The 17874-nt window shown below is 31.4% G+C and overlaps 1 protein-coding gene and 1 long non-coding RNA gene across 2 annotated transcripts; both read right to left on the reverse strand.

The window, feature by feature from the left end:
- Positions 1 to 1729: 1729 nt before the first annotated feature.
- Positions 1730 to 4330, reverse strand: TBL5 (TRICHOME BIREFRINGENCE-LIKE 5). Its single transcript, XM_078957787.1, has 5 exons — positions 3605 to 4330; positions 3174 to 3366; positions 2722 to 2915; positions 2456 to 2611; positions 1730 to 2328 (listed from the first exon to the last, which is right to left on the reverse strand). Exons 1-5 carry the CDS (start codon positions 4258 to 4260, stop codon positions 2007 to 2009), a joined length of 1521 nt encoding a protein of 506 aa, XP_078813913.1. The 5' UTR covers positions 4261 to 4330; the 3' UTR covers positions 1730 to 2006.
- Positions 4331 to 12091: 7761 nt separating this feature from the next.
- LOC144998446 (uncharacterized) lies at positions 12092 to 14323 on the reverse strand. Its single transcript, XR_013660326.1, has 5 exons — positions 13958 to 14323; positions 13740 to 13856; positions 12779 to 12857; positions 12443 to 12688; positions 12092 to 12301 (listed from the first exon to the last, which is right to left on the reverse strand). It is a non-coding gene; the product is annotated as an uncharacterized LOC144998446 (long non-coding RNA).
- Positions 14324 to 17874: the final 3551 nt, after the last annotated feature.

Below are 17874 nucleotides of genomic sequence, written 5' to 3' on the forward strand. Positions count from 1 at the left end.
TCCTAATATCAATCCTTCAAGTGAAGTTAATGCTCTTCGTTCATCAGTCATCACAAACCCATCAACCTCCTTCTTAAATAAGAGATTATCAGTTTAACATGGTTACATATACACAATGTGAATATCCCTAGAATCAATGCATTTCATATGATATTTTTTCTAATCAACACAAAGCTATTATGATTGCTATTTCAGTTAATTTTGAACCTCAACACTACAATCATGCTTCTCAATTCAAAGAATGGTGTGAAGCCTTGATTTTAAGCTTAATGTAATTATTGCTATTAAGGCACGGTCTACTATTTAATTGCCTGGAAATAAGAACCAACTATATGTTGTTGGGTTTCCTTAGGATTCAATCAACAACAGGACATTGATTTTTTTATACCTATTCTTTGATAGAAAGCTAGTCATCGTTCAAATGTTACTTTTCATAGTCACTACAAAATTTTGGAATTTCATTTAATCAGATATGAACAACACCTTTTTAAGTGGTGATCTACATGAAGAGGTATCTATGGACATTCCACAAGGCTATATTGTTCACGGGAAACCTAATTGTTCTAAAACCACGATTTATTAGCATATGTTGATAAAATCATCATCACAAGGTCTTCATTTGTTTAAATACAAGATCTTAAAGCAAAGCTTAGTCAACAATTTAAGCTTAAAGATCTTGGTTCGTTGGATACTTCTTGGGGTCTTGAAGACTTGAAGTTGATAAGTCCAGCAAGGCATTTTTGTCTCACAATGCAACTATGCTTTATAGTCAGTAGAAGATGGTGGATTATTAGCCTCAAAGCCAACCAACACTCCAATGGATCCTCGACAAACTCTAAGCACCAACCATAGTGAAATACTAGATGCTCCAACTCAATATATGCATGTTGTTGAATGATATGTCTTTTATTGTAAAACGGCTATCTCAATTCATGTCTTATCCACATGGTCTACACTTGAATGTTGCTCGTTATTTTCTTTGATATCTCAAGCAATGTCCATGCCAAGGATTTTTGTTTTCAACTAATTCTTCTTTTCAACCGAAGGCGTTTTTTGATTTTGATTAAACTCATTGATCGATTACATGTTTTTGTATCTTCTTTGGTGAATCCTTAGTTTCATGGCGTTCTAAAAAGCAACCTAAGGTATCAAGGTCAGCAGCAAAAGCTAAATATCATGATATAGTAGCTACGACATGTGAATTAATTTGGCTGCTTAACAACTACTCAAGGACTTTGATATTCATCAAAATGATGCAACATTAGTGTTTTGTGACAATGATGCAACTTTACAAATTGCTTCCAATCCCTCGTTTCATGAGCATACAAAATACATAGAGATCGATTACCGGTTTGTAAGAGAAAAGGTCTTTGATTAAATTGTTAAACTCATGTCCATAAGATCTGCATTACAACTAGCTGACATGTTCACAAAACCCCTACCATCATCCAAGTTTACACCTTTTGCGTCTAACATGACATTGAAGAACATCTATTCTTCAACACCATCTTGAGGGAGAATCTTAAAGAATAATGACATTTTTTAATTTGTTAGTCACTCTTAGTTGCAAAACTTACATGAGCCTTGTTGCATATATTGTAATTGTAGCTTTCATATCAATGTAAGAAGCTTAAGAAAAGTTACTAAGCAATGAAGATAGATTAACATAACTCAATCGAGAACCTATTACTATAACCTAACTCTCCACTCTCCATATATAAACACAAGATTAACAATCAACGAGTATGCAAGCATTAATCTCCATAACCTACTAGTATCCAATTCATCTCCTCTATATAAGTTTGCATATAACACAACTAAATACTCATCGCAACAATAACTTAACCCCTCAATATTTTTCATGTATAAAAACATAGGTCAATTGCAACCGAGCAATCTTAGGCTACATCCACTATATCTGATTTGCATCTCACATGATACTTTCACTTTTGGAAGAACAACTTTCTTTAAAAAAATTGATACATTTGAGTACAAACAACAAATAGTTAGCTTGTTCGAGCAACTAGTGTAGCATAAATGAGTTCATTCCAAGCATCAGGGACACCAGGAAGACACCAATGGCTACAATCTTCCTTTTTAGTCGACACTTTTTTCAAACCACTTACATTCTTTCCATAAACCGAAGGATGCCCATCCTTCCGGAAGTTTGTCAACCTTGTAACATTCAAAAGTACAACCGGAAATCGCATTTCTTGAATCACTTCCTCAATTATTTCCATTTTTGGTGGATATGTTTCGATAATTCTTCCTTTTTTTATCGGTTGAGTCTCCCCATGGCATGTTCCACCTGAATCCCATTCTCCACCTCTGTTTTAATCAAGAATTTGTTTATTACAGCAATCTAATTTCATTTTTTTTTTTTTTTTTTTGTATTTGGATGACACTGCTATAATTGGGTGGTTGTAAATTATAACAAACAAATAAATAAAAATACCTGAAATGGGCAGATGAGTAGCCTCGATAAAACACCAACTTTTCTTTATTCATATTCTTATCAATCCATTTTCCCCATGTCTTCATTGATCTCCTAAAAGCTTCCACAGCATCAAACTTTGGATGAAGATACTCCCCCTCTTTAAAATAATTTTTCCTACATCATCAACAACCGTTTTACCAATTCACATAGATGCAAGAAATAGTTCTTCCTATATTTATTAAAAAAAATAATAAAAAAAAAAATCTACTGATTGACATACATACCCTCTACTAGTTTTTCCATGAACCCACCAATGTCCAGTATTGAATACTAAAATGTCAGCACGTTTCCATCTTGCAGATGATTTATCAATTACATCCATTGATAACGTGGGATTTGAGTTTCCTTGTGCATTTTTTCGAATTCCTTCTCTTACAAGAAAATGAGAGCGCACAAACTCCACTGTACAGTTGTAATCCTGTTACGAGGGTAAAATGGTCATTTACTCGGTTCGTTTTTAGTCCAAATAGAATGGATCTTTGATTCTTTGGTGATGTTTCTTTTTGAGTTAATGGGGAGAGATAGAGTAAGAGCTCATTCGGTCCAAAACATTAAAGACCTTAGACAAAAGGGTAAAATGGTCATTTGTTCATGGTATAAAATAATAACTAACATCCCCTAACCTAACAAAATTAAAGAAATAATGTCCTCATTTTAAGGATATAAATAATATTACCTCAAATTTGAAGACAAAATAGCCTCTTCCCTTTGTTATTTTGTGGCCATTGATTTCGTACATTTTGCTCTTATTTGGTAGGCTTTCATAGAGAAGGCAAAGGAGTGACTCGTATTGATTCCGATTCATGGAGTCTCCAATAAGCAATAATCTCCTTCCTCTTATTTTCACCAAGAAATCGGTTCCATTGAATCTAAATACATAATGAATCATAATTCTTTAGGGACAAAAGTAGATCCAGGATGAAATAGCGACATAAGCTTATACATTGGTAGAATTTAAGGAACAGATTATTAAATTTTGATTTATATAACAGGAAATTAGTCGATCTCTGATCACTTTATACATAATCATACTTGGTAAAATCGAAAGCATTACGCTAATTACTACTAATGAATGCTAACAATGATTGAAGAATTGAAGAACCGAACCTTGGAAGCTCACACGAATCAGGCTTCCATCGCCATTTCATATATTCTTCGTCGGATCTTCCATTAGCTTGACAATCAAACGCTTCATCAACAAAAGGGCAAGATCCAGGTTTATAAATTGGGTACTCTTCATCTCTCACCCATTTCCCAGAATGCATATTACAACTCTTCCCCCAATCCACACTCTTTTTAACCGATTCCGCAACTGCCTCATCTTCTTCATGAACCTGGGTTATCTCTACGTTCTCAGAATCAGCGATCCCAGTTTCACTTTCAGAAACCGAATCATCGTTAACCGATTCCAAATCATTTGGCTTGCTTTGAAGAGGTGGGTTTTCGTCTGTAGACTCGGAGTCGATAAACCCAGTTTCATTTTTTGAAATTGAGTCGTCATTAACGAATTCTAGATCATTTGAGTTGGTTTGAAGAAATGGGGTTTTCTCTGTAGGCTCAGAGTCAACATATTCGATTCTGGTTTTGGATTTGGAGTGGTCAATTTCAGGATCTGGAAGTGGGTTGTATCGATCTATTGCTGCGTATAAAGACAAATGGGGATCGAGAGTTCGTTTGCTGAAGAGGAAAATGGTTACGAGGACTACTATGAGTAAGAAGACTATCGGGAGTGTCTTGTGTGGGGTTCTAGTTAATGTTGCCATTTTTGGGCTTGGTGGGCATGATATCTTCTTTAAATTCTTGTTTCTTTTTGGAGATATCCGAAAAGAAGATTGAATAGTTGAAGTTCGAAGTAGATCTAATTTCACATTTCCTACCTACTATTGATTTTACTATTTTAGGACTACTTTTAGTTTTACTTGTTACAAAAATTTATAACACGTTCTTATTGTTATAATTATATTTTTTTTATTATAGTATGATATTTTTCTAAAACCTACTCAATTATAACATTATCATTTATCAACCGAATCAAAAACAAATTTCTAGACTAAAAGTATTTAAATTAATATGAACGATAAAGAAAGATAAAAACATAATGTCTTAATAAAAAGTTTAATATAATAAATAACGGAAATATTTTCAGTTGAACCAACTAAATCGGCCAAAACTAATTTAGTTACGTTTGTCCGATCGGTTTTGTTAATATATAAAAAAACAACCAATTATATTTAGGGATAATGACTTGAAAGGGTAACGAATTTTCGATTTTGTTCACATTTAGTTACTAAACTTTTTTTCATTATCTATTTTTCATTGAACTATTGAAACTGTTCATATTTTACCCTTATGACCAGTTGTTACCGGTCATAAGGGTAATATGTAAACAGTTTCAATAGTTTAGTAGCAAATAAATAATGAAAAAAAGTTTAGTGATTAAATATGAATAAAATTGAAAGTTCGTTTTCCTCTCAAAAAGTTCAATAACTAAATGTGAACAAACTTTCTCTTGTATTATGGTTTAGCAAATTATTTATTTTTGTTAAATTCTAGCAACACATTTGTAAATGAAGAAATCTATGGAAAAAAAAAAAAAAAAAAAAAAAAAAAAAAAAACCGAAAAACATATTAAAAAACAAAAAACCAAAACCAAAATAAAAAATCAATCTCTCTCTCTCTCTCTCTCTCTCTCTCTCTCTCTCTCTCTCTCTTTATATATATATATATATATATATATATATATATATACACACACTAGGTGTGAGACCCATGTATTATATGGGTTTAATTAAAAAAATAAATATGAAATTTTAACAATTTGAAAAGTTTGAATTTATAAGAAAAATGAGAAAAATTTTGAATTATGAAAATTAATGAGATTTTAATGTATTGAATACATTACAATATATAAATCATCTCTAATAAATACTTTACATATATATTACCTTACACATTAAATTTGGAATTTTAATTTAATAAAATGAAAAATACAATAAAATGACAAGTGGAAAATAGAAAATTTTAAAATCTAAAAAAATACCATATATCCAAATGAATGAGAAGAGGACATTTGGCAAAAAAAAACTTCATTTATTATAGTGTGTGTGTATGTGTGTATGTATATATATATATATATATATATATATATATATATATATATATATATATATCATGTGGCAAGGCTACTTTACCACATACAAGTGGGTCTACAAAAGTCAAACCATTTACAAAGTCATACATGGATAACTTTGTACCCAACATTCTCCCCTCAAAGTTAGGAATTGATGACCCGCTTCAAATCTTCCAAACTCAAGCAACTTCACGAATCAAACCCCAAACGTGACACATGTAGAGATGAACATCAAATATTCAATTCTTCCATGACTTTTAAATTTGAGTTCTAGAATGTGAGACCATACAAACCGAGCATAAAAAGGTAATTAGAAGTTTCCCATTCTCCAAAAAATTACCCAAAATTTGAGCATTTATGTACACTCCAAAAATCTTCAATAAGTCCAAACCCATCACCGAAATCACTTCCGAATCTCCAATCGAATCATTTCATAAACTTCAAATACTTGAGGTCACTTTGGTCTTCAAGTCCGCATAACATGAAAATTTCAACTTTCGAAATTCCATATCTAAATCTCTCCCTTTTTTTATAATCGAAAAATGATTATAAAACCAAAAAGAGAATGAGAAAACGTTCAATTCGGAATTTTTCTATCAAAAACTCCCCCTTAACACATGACTTAAACATTTTGCTTCAATCTAGAAAATCCAAAAAATCTTCAAATTTTAGCTTCATTCACGGGCTGCCTTTGACAGAATTTGGAAATTGACAATTTCTACCAAAATTTTTGTCAAAGATGGTCCGTGAACGAAGCTATAAATTGAAGATTTTTTGGATTATCTGAATTGAAGCAAAATGTTTATGTTATGTGTTAAGTGGGAGTTTTTGATAGAAAAATTCCGAAATGAGCGCTTTCTCTTTCCCCTTTTTGGTTTTATAATCATTTTTCGATTATAAAAACAGGGAGAGATTTAGATATGAAAATTCAAAAGTTAAATTTTTGTAAAACCAAAATCAGATTGGAAATTTTGATTTTTTATTTTGGAAAATACCAAACCATTGGTTTTTCTATTTCGGTTTTTCATTTTTCTTAATATATTTTTCGGAGTTTTGTTTTTTTATTTCATAGATTTTTTCATCAACAAATGTTGCTAGAATTTAACAAAAATAAATAATTTGCTAAAACATAATACAAGAGGAAATTTGTTCACATTTAGTCATTGAACTTTTTTAGAGGGAAACGAACTTTCGTTTTTGTTCACATTTAGTCAGTAAACTTTTTTTCATTATTAATTTGCCACTGAACTATTGAAACTGTTCACATTATATCCTTATGACCGGTAACAACCGGCCATAAGGGTAAAATATGGACAGTTTCAATAGTTCGGTGACAAATAGATAACGAAAAAAAGTTTGAAAACTAAATATGAACAAAGTTAATAGTTCGTTACCCATACAAGTCATTATCCTTTATATTTAAATGTCAATCTGAGACAAACCCACTTCCTAGAGGCTTAACCACTTAGATTGGAAGTTTCGGGTTATAATCCATGTATAGACGAATTTTACTAAGGGCGTGTTTGGCAAAAATAGCTGTTAGCTGGAAACGGTTAGCGGGTAGCGGGTAGCTGGTAGCGGGAAGTTGTAACTTTTATTTGTTATATGAGTGTTTGGCAAAAGTAGCTGAAAGCTTTTAAAATATATTAAACTACATAAAATGACAATTGATTAGAAATAAATAAATATATAAATATAATTTTAAGGATAATTATGGAAATTGATTTCAAAAGTTGAGTAGCGTTTTGTTAAACGCTACATGAAGTAACTTTTAGATTTAGAGCGTTTTGTTTAAACTAAAAGTTAAACACCAGTACTATCAAATGAATTGAAAAAGGAATTGAAAAAGGATCATTTTATGGCAACTTACTGTTACAGAATATGTAAAAATAAAATGTGCTTTCATTCATTTGAAAGTACAATGCTCTATTAAGAAAGAATAATTTACATTTTATGCTTATTTGTTAAATATAGCAACTTACTGTTATAGAATATGTTAACATGCTATTTTTTATTAATAAAAACAATATGGAATTTTATTTATAGATCCCGGATGGCAAAGTTGAGTACACACCTAAAGATATCGATGAGATACGTGAAGAATGGTCAGAATTGTTACAGGCCTCATTTATCGATGATATGTATCGTCTTTTGACAATGTATCCGCAAAACAATGTTATGGTTAACAATGAAATGCTAGGTATGATCTTTTGACATGTGGTGTAATCCTAGGTAGTCTTTTGACACGCATGTACATGTTTTTGCTAACTTTTAGTAATGTTACTTAAGGTAACTTGACATGTAGTGTAATTTAGGTAATTCGACATATATGTAATTTTGTTAGGTAAGTTGTTTGACGTTTAAATGAAAATGAATGTTTTGGTATAGATATTTGTCTTTTATTATGTGGATTCACATTGTAAATTCATGTCGTCAAGGGGTATAGTAACTGGCAACTGGAATTTATGACATGCGTTTGTGTTTCATCTTTTTTTATGACAGTAGATTTAATGATACGCATTGCGAGTCGTAAAGGCGCGTCATAAAGTTACGACACGCAATGGCGTGTCGTCTGCCTTTATGACATGGGCTTCCTTGATACGCTTTGGGTGTCATAAACACGCGCGTCGTAAGATTACGACACGCAAATGTGTGTCATCTATCTTCATGACATGGCCTTCCTTGATATGCATTGAGCGTCATAAGATCATATCATGAAAAGCGTGTCGTAAATGCGCGTCGTCTATAGCGCGTCATCTCTCTTTATGATAGGGTCTTCCTTGACACGCATTTGTGCATCGTATGAGCGTTTTTCGACGCGCAATGAGCGTCGTAAAAGGCCTTTTTTCTAGTAGTGTGTGAAAAACTAAAAGCTAGAAGCTCCCAAACGCTTCCAAAAGCTCTGTATCAAACATGCCCTAATTTGGGAGATACTAACTTCTAATCACTAACAAGTCGTTCAAAACAAAATATATTTAAATTTCAAAATAAGAATAAAAGTATTTTCAAAAATTGGGAAACAAGGAATAAAATTTTTAAACCTTGTGCATTTAAGTTTTGTCTTATAATTATGAATGTTGAAAGAAAAAATAAATGAAGCAACCAGCTTACACACATTAGACAACTTAAAAAACAGACGTGTGTTTCAAGTTGGTCGTTAAAAAGTATTCCCATGGACTAACGCCTAGTTCCCAAGTTTATCAAAACAAAAGAAAAGAAAATTTTCTTTTGTGTTCCCAAGTTTGAGAGACGTGGAAGAAAAATGAATCATTTTATTCTTTCTTTCCAAATCCTCTCAAATCGGAAGGAAAATTAGGAGGGAAAGTGATAATTTCATTTCCTTCCACTTCATTCCTTTAATGAAACTCGAAAACACCAAAGTCTTTTATTTTCTTCTTATTTCCACTAATTTCCTTTCCTTTCTCTCGTTAAGTTGAACTTTGGAACGGGGTATAAAGCTTAAAAGACTATTTTTTTCTCATATTAAGTTGCGAATAAATAAGGTAATTATATATCCTATGCAATTAGGGAGATATTACCTTGCTTTGTGTGGTTTTGTGGGGTTTGGGGAGGAACATAATGTGTAAATTTTTTTATTAGGTAGAGACTAACTTTGTAAATATTTTTGAACACATGGAGTGTTTCTATAAGAAAAAAATACATATGGATCTTTTCTATAAATTAAAGAGAGTTTTGTAATTATTTTCTATATAAAAACCAAACCTATCAACATACGAAAATCTTCAACAGATAAATTGTTTAATGTAAAATAAATATGCTCATGGATCTTTTTTGTAAATTACAGGAAAAATGTTTACAATTTATTTTTTACATATGGATCAAAACCTAATATAGGAAAGTGTTGCCGCCAAAATGAACATTCCACACAAAGGACCAAAGGTGCCAATATTAGAAAATCATATGGCAGAAATCATGAGGACAAAACTATGTTGTTCATTTCTCGGTTCCAATAAATATATATATATATATATATATATATATATATATATATATATATATATATATATATATATATATATATATATATATATATATATATATATATATATTGGCGTCTCACAACCTTTGTGTAATAAAGCATTTCACAACCCATTCAAAAAAATCTTTGAATTCATTGTAATATAAGACTCATTTGAAAATACTTTATACTAAAACACCCATTCTATCAAGAAAATGATAACACAATTACAATCTTTTCTAGAGAAATCTCATTTCTCTTTGGTTTTATAAAAAGTAAAAACAAACATGCAGATACATCCACTAATTTGTAAAAATTTACAAAACACACCTACTTTTTGCCTATGTGTATATAAAAAAAATTAAAAATAAGATAACATATTTGACCTGAGTGAACAAACCTGATGTCAAACCAAGAAAATGAACCGTAAGCACACATATATGCCATTTCAAGCAAAAGAAAAGTAGGTCAAGAAAATTTTTTAAATGGCACAAAAAATTCATTCTTTTAACCGTTTTTGAAAAAAATATAAACTAAAGTCAAAGTGCAATGCTATTAACAGCCAAACAGAAAAGAACAACAAAACAGAAGCATGGTCGGCTCAAGTTCATCCAAACACAAAATTAGGTATATAAAAAATGGGGTGGCAGTGAGATAATGCATGCCGTCATTAAACTTGTGGGACAATCTGTCTCTCTCATCTCCATTGTACCTCCTTTTAAAGGACCATATAATGACTTTTTATTCTCAGAGTTGATTGTTACCAAAAAAATCTGAATCTTGCAACCTATGACATTCAAAATTATCCCCATTATTAACCAATTAAAGAACGACCAACCATTGTTGGTATTGATGCAGGTGATGCTATAGCTTGTCGGCCATTGTTAGCACCGACTAATGGAGCTAAAAAAGTAAAAATCAACAAAAAAAAGTTTTAAGTGTAAAAATGTAAACTTTGACAAAAGAAAAAGGGGCGTGCTAAGGCTGAAAAAAAATAGATATTTGTAGAAAAAAAACACCATATCATCAACACAAATCCAAATTCCAAACAACTAAGGCAACTATTAGAGGAGCTATTTCACCCATTGCTCATCCATTCCAGGGGCTTTATCTTTGTAATCAATTAGTACAACCATTTTGTTGTCTTCTCTGTGCACCTACTCTGGTTCTCTGTAAAAGAAGAAACAGTAAAATTCTATGATTTTTTTTTTTTTTTTGGCAAATTGCAACAGATATCAATAAACGGTCTATTTAACCAATATCAGCACAAATTTAATAAATAAATTACTTTCTAACTTGTATACAACACAGATTTAATAATAAATAACATAATAAGTATATAAAAACTCTTAAAAGATAGTTTACCAAGTAATGACTGAGATGCTATTCCGTATTATGTACCATTAACTGTTCATCTATTACCCAATTAGATTTAACATTATGCTTGTAAAGTAATTGTAATAATACTCGAATTAAAACATTAATAAACCCGGCTAAATGTAAAATACTAAGCAAATAATGCTTTCTACAAAGCCTACCGCTTATGATAGAATCTGAAATAGACCTTTTTTTACATAAGCTAAAAAAGAGAGTATGTTCCCACTTGTTAAGAGCTTAAACATGTACTTTTCAATTGCTTATCTTAGCATACATGATCACAAAGAACAATCCAAGCAAGGGAAGGTCCATTACTTGAAAAGATAAATCCCAACCCTATAAATGATAAGAAGATATAAAATAAATCCTTTATCAAGTATTTTTCCAAAAAAAAATAAATAAATCAAAAGCAAGGGAAGGAAGTCAAGTTTCAAACAAACCCTCGGCTACACTAAAAAGTTCGCAATCATTTTCATTCTAGTTGGTGGGATGAACACAACAGTGCGCAAAAAAGGTTCATTTGGTTCAAGTAAAAAGTTATTAAAAAAAACACCTCAAAATAAGACAATATAATAAGTGCTTTAAGCTGAATAAAGAAATCAATCAACATTTTCTTTTCCTAAAAAGAGTAGCAAACATTAGAAATTAAAGTAATAAAGATAATGCCCACATTTGACTAAATAGAAGAACATCCTACTGTGTTTTGAAACAAGAATCAAGTTAAATACACTCTTGAGTTTTTACCTATGTCTGTAATCATCTAGTACACACAGAAATAAGTGAACCTTTAACCAAAACCCAACAAAATGCCGATTACCGTTGACCTAGAAAAAAACATGTCGAAATAACAACAAAAAGGAAAAGATTAATATGTGACATTCAGCTCTAAAAACTTACATGTGAATATGAAAATTTATCTTTTTCATTTTACATGTAACTGTGAAATGTTAGCAAACAAGAATGTTGTTCTACCTTAGCTTCACCTTTCTCCTATTTGACATTAATAGTTTTCAGTTTTCCTATTAATATAAAATTTTATCTCTATAATCTTATTTTCAAGAAATATTTATGAAAATATAAGTTGAACTAACCATTGAAGAACCACCAAGTCATAGTCATCAGCTCTTGTTGAATCGCAAAACATAATTAGCAGCAAGTAGAACATGGAAATCTCTTTAGATACCAATGCTTACAAAAACCAAAGTTTAGCACACACAAATGTAGAAATAGTGGTTAGTATATTGAACCAGGTGGGTGTGTGGGTGTGTTAGATCTAGATAAGCCATTTGCATACTCGTAAACTCAGTGATCTAAGTTCCTGAACAACAGAAAAAATGACAAATATTACATAAAGAACCAGGTGTGTGAGTTTATATTTAGGTGTGTAGGTGTGTACATCGATTTAGGTGTGTAGGCAGATTAGCATGAATTTACATATTGTATCACAAGCTAATTATACCTGTACATATGAGTCTCCAAAATGTATGTTGTTCCTAAACAGGTTAGGTTGAATCCTTGTCCTTCAATGTGGTATTTCCATGCTCTTTTCACTCAAATATGATTCCGACCTCTAGCCTTTGTAGCTCTTCAACATTTGTGGCATAATTTGAATATTTTCATGTGAACAGTCAAGGATAACTTCATTTCTCTTAAGCTTCAATCTTTTCAGGATCACCCAGGGCCTGATACGCTTGTCCAAGCAGATCTGTGCATGAAAAAATAAAAATAAATGTATTTCATTAATACCCAAACTCAAGATTCACAATTTTCTTACATGACCATCAAATTCACATACCTTCATTGATGTATGATACCTTTGCACGAAAAAGAAAAACACGTTGTAGGGATCATGTCATCGCTATATCCACTGGTCTCTGAGAAAGAAAAGTGAAATTACAGTTTTGACCATGTTAGAAGATGATTTTTTTGATAAACCTAAATTAGAAAATGTATATAAAATTGGTTACCCAATTGAGAAAATGTTTTCCTATATTGATGCACCATAAATGTTTGACAACTAATAAAGAAGATAACTAAGAAAACAAATGCAAGATATAAGGCATAAAGATATATGCAAGGAATTGAGTAAATCGGTCAAAATTTAAAAAAAAAAATACAATCTGTAAGTTAATTAATTATCATATTACCAAGTAAATACAAATAAATCAACCTAAACAATGAAGACTAACTTTATTTCTCTTACGATTCAAGTTTTCCAGGGCTTGAAACGCCTCTTTAGAACTCCAAATTGATTCCATCGCCTGTAGATACATCTTATATGAAATAAAATTTTGAGAGTGTTACTATTTTTTGCATTTAACCTAGAAAGTTATGTACATAAATCTATTTTAAGAGCATAGTGTTGGAAATTACCTGATTTGGAAATCACCTCACGTAATTTTCATCATTTACTATAATTAACTGATTTGGAAATCACCTTATGTAATTTTCATCCTTTACTATAATTAACTGATAAACTAAAATTTTAAGTAGAACAATCTATTTAAGAGCATAATATTGTAAAAAAAACTCAAATTTAGATTCCCAATTTGTCATACATATAGACATATCCAATTTCGCATCCAATTAGTTTGTTTAATAATCTTTTTGATTCATGTGACCTGCATAAACCTAGTTAAGAGCAAAAACCCAAAATGTTGATCTATGGTATAAAACCAATAAAACATAACAGGGAGAGGGAGAGGGAGAGGGGGAGAGAGAGAGAGAGAGAAAGAGAGAGAGATAGAATATAATACCAAAGAGTAATCAGTTAGAAGAAATGGAGTCAGGTCTATCAGCAAGGTGTGTATGTTTTTGTAGAGAAGAGGAGTGTGGATGTGGTAGCGAGGGAAGAACAAAGGTGGATCAAGACTCTGTGGAGCAAGGATGTGACGGGAATACAAAATGCAAGAAACAGTTATACACATTGATAAAGAATAATCAAACAAAAAAAGCATATATTCATGAGATTTACCTTAGTGAGATTATCATAGAAGAAAATGGCCTTTTTAGGGTCGATTGAATGAGTGAGGTCAACGATGCCAGAGTCCAAGCACGTTGGTCGTCGACGCTTAGCCACCGGATGGCGGCAGAGATGGGGGCATCGGTGATTGCGTTGTCTGTGACGATGATTGCTGGAAGGGTTGGATAGTTAGGTAGGATAGAGAAGAGAGGCAGAGATGGATCGGGGTGGGGTTTGGTCGCCGGAAAATTGCTGTTAGGGCAGAGAGATGGTGGAGACGGTGGGTGTTGTGAGGTTAGAGAATGTATGCTACTTCACTGCTCTTGCGATGATGGTGTGGGAAAAAGAGGAGCATCCGATTAGGGTTTCTGTGTAGATGTTTTTGCACCACTACGTTATGTTTTTTTTATTAATTTAATTAAATATATACGTTATGCGTTATCAGTGTAATGAATAATAGGCATAAAATGATTGTATATGATGTATTAGGTTTTGTACCTCTTAAAATTTTCAAGAAATGTTGAATATGCTTTATATAATAGTAAAGATATATATATATATATATATATATATATATATATATATATATCATTATTATATATAAAAACCCTATTTTTCTCATTCCGCCTACACCAATTTCACCATGTTCATTGGACGCCACGTCGCCATTCTCTAACCGACGCCATGGAATCGCGAGACTTGTTCGGTATCTTTGAACCAATGCCATGGGAGACTTGTTCGGAAATATTGCTTACCATCACCCAATTACCTTCCCGCAAGATTCTACAATCCTCCATAAACAATAAATGTTATCATTGAAGACGGTTCATCATTACCGATTTCACAGTGTCATTTTCTTCGGTAAGTTTTCCTCAAAATCCATCATCAACCCTGTCGACGCAAAATTAATTTTACAATTTCTCAAAATTTTAAATTAGAAACGATTAATTTGGTTTTTTGTGGTTTTGAATTAGAAAATCCTATTCAATTTCCTGGTTGATTCGTACACCTTTGTGAGTTCTTTCTTTGCTTAGGCGGATTTTGAAACCCATTTTCTTTTATTGGGTAAGTTTGAATCTTTTTTTTAATGATTTTGAAGATTTCAAGATATGGGTTTTGTATGAAGATATTCTTTCGTGTGACTAATTTTGATTCAAATAAGAATGACAACGTTTATCTTTTTGCCGTTATCTCTTTTGTCATCACACATCTTCCCACTGATATGTTTAATTTCTACACGAACCCTAAATTGATATCAATTGTTCCTTACTTTTTCTACTTCAAACTATCCATGGATTTTCTTTAGAACATAAAACCTATCTGACTGGTGTTTTTTCTCCTATCTGCAAATTCCATTTGTAATTATTAACGCTTGCACATGGGAAAATAGATTCGAATGATTTTACCTCTTTTCCAATTCTAATTATCATGAACGGTTGCAACAGGGGAAAATATTTCTGAGATGTTTGTCCACTGAATTATGAAACTCGACTTGAAAAAAAAAAAAAGGAAAGGATGCACCGGTGGCAAGCAATTAAGGTGTTTGTTAAAATGCCCCAACCACAACTAAATTGAATAATTGACCTCTCATATTTGTTTTATGGTATATAAGAGACAAATGATATTTTATTGATAAAGGGTGCTATTATTTTTCATAAATTTTAGAAATTGACTTTTTAGTCTAACCCTGCTTACAAACGTATGTGTCATGTTGCTCTTACCCACGAAGGCCATTGCATACCTGGAGAGGTAATCACCCACCTAAAAAAATTAGCATATCTTATTGATACTTGAGAGATGGTTAAATTTCATTCCCCAATACCTATAATTCTAATAGTTTTCAGTTTCAGTTTAGAATTGCTTTAGTTTTATGCGTGAAGCCTTCCTTTTATCAACTATTGTAGTATTGGTTGAATAGGAATGAAGGGATTTGCATTTGCTTTAGTTGAATGTGGGAAGCCTTCTTTTGGAGTGGAAGCGTTTTCAATTTCTAAAATATAATACTGAATCTGCTTTAAATCTAGGACATATATGCCATGGCTTTTGACTTCAAGAGAGAGGACAAAAATGTAAGTGAAAAATAATCATGGTTTGGGTTTGAATTTTGTTATTTTATTTTTCATTTTAAATTTTTTTATAACAATTTGGGGAATCCATTGTAGAGATTGGTGTGAAACTTGCTCATTTGTAAAAAGTGACTCCCTTGTTCCATATTTTAATATAAATGACTATGTATGTACTTACTAACAGTATTTTGCAAGTGTTGACTTTTAATCCATTGACTTATGGAATATAGGAGAGAATGTGATACATCTCTACACTTAAGTGATTACGTATGAAACACTTCTTTCAAATATAAATGACTATCTATGTACCTAGCTTTCCTTATAGTTTTCTAGAACAAGCCACATCCACACTAACATGGAATCCATGAAACTATAACCTCGTTACCTTTTCAAATGGAAGAAGTGCCTGTTTATCAAATGCAAAACAAGACCAATGTTTATTATGATAGAAATTGGGTTAAGCTTAATATCGTTCCCCTTCAAAGAAGTAATACTTATCTACCTAATTACCTTTTTTTTTTTTTTTTTTTTTATAATTTCGGGAGGCTATTGATTTCCATTTAAAATATTGAAGCCTACGATATCATGTCATAAGCTCAGACGAATGAAGATTATGTTGAAAATTTTATTAGATGCAACACATTTGATAGGATCCGCATATATTTTTTCCAGTTTTCAAGTTAATCATTGATTTTTTAGAAGTTATTCACTATTTTGGTGTTAAATTTTTGTTATGTTGGATTGACTTCATTGTTGGCTCCAATTATTATCTACTTGTTATTGTCTATTGTCTAGCCAAAAAAATGAGATAAAGGATTTTCTTATTATTGCAAGAAGAATGGAAGCAAACTTCGTGGAAAGTTCAAGGATTATTGTTCTTTCAGGTAAGAACTCTGAAAACCATATCTCCGCGGTATAAATTATATTGTAAATGAAGTTAAACGTTGCAAGTATGAACCACTTATTATGCAAATTTGTAGGTTCATTCATTTCTTATAAACCCAAGGGAAAAAATCATATAGAGCAACTGAATAAACACCCTATATAAGAACCAACATCCTATGATACATTATATTTGTTAGAATAGTTTGATTTGCAAAATTTTTGACTTATTTGCTTATGCTAATTATCAGATAGCCAAAGACGGAGTATAACATACCCAAAGATGAGATGTTAGGAGAGTAAATTATCTATAAATTGCATTTTGTTTTATTCCTGTATGAGTATGACCAAATGAAAAACAATATGTAATTTACGCCAAATTGGTATGTAATACTCTCAATTAACAAATAAGTAATACTTACATGTTGCCTTGTTTTTACAATCTACTTAATCTTTTTTTATAAAATTTTGAACTTTTTAAATATTATGGGATTCATTGTTGCTCTCAAAAAGCTATATTGTTTTTCCATGTTGTCAGATGATAAAATGAAAAATTTCTATAAAACCCTTTTTATTTAGATAATACTTAGTAACACAATAACATTTATGATAAAGCATACACATTTTTGTTAATCCTCTGAGAACTTGAAAACTTAGATTAGAAATCGGAAGAATAAAATTTGGATTTAATTTCTAACAAATGTATTGGACTTCCCTAACATCGCTTAAAAGTGACTATAACATCATGTACTATGCATATTTTGAATGATAGCCATTAATATAATATGTTTCAGAAAATTGCAGTTCCTCTCACTACAAACAATCTTTAAGGATGGATTTGGAATCGAGCAACATACCAGACATGATATTGTATACTTGGTGGTTGCTTTAGCTTTATGATGTGGATGTGGTTACCAAATAAAACAAACTCTACACTTACAATTCACATTCTTATTAAACAAATTCCATTAAATATGCTGC

Source organism: Lactuca saligna, chromosome 5, assembly GCF_052625555.1.
Source record: "Lactuca saligna cultivar CGN05327 chromosome 5, ASM5262555v1, whole genome shotgun sequence".
NCBI classification, from domain to species: Eukaryota; Viridiplantae; Streptophyta; class Magnoliopsida; order Asterales; family Asteraceae; genus Lactuca; species Lactuca saligna.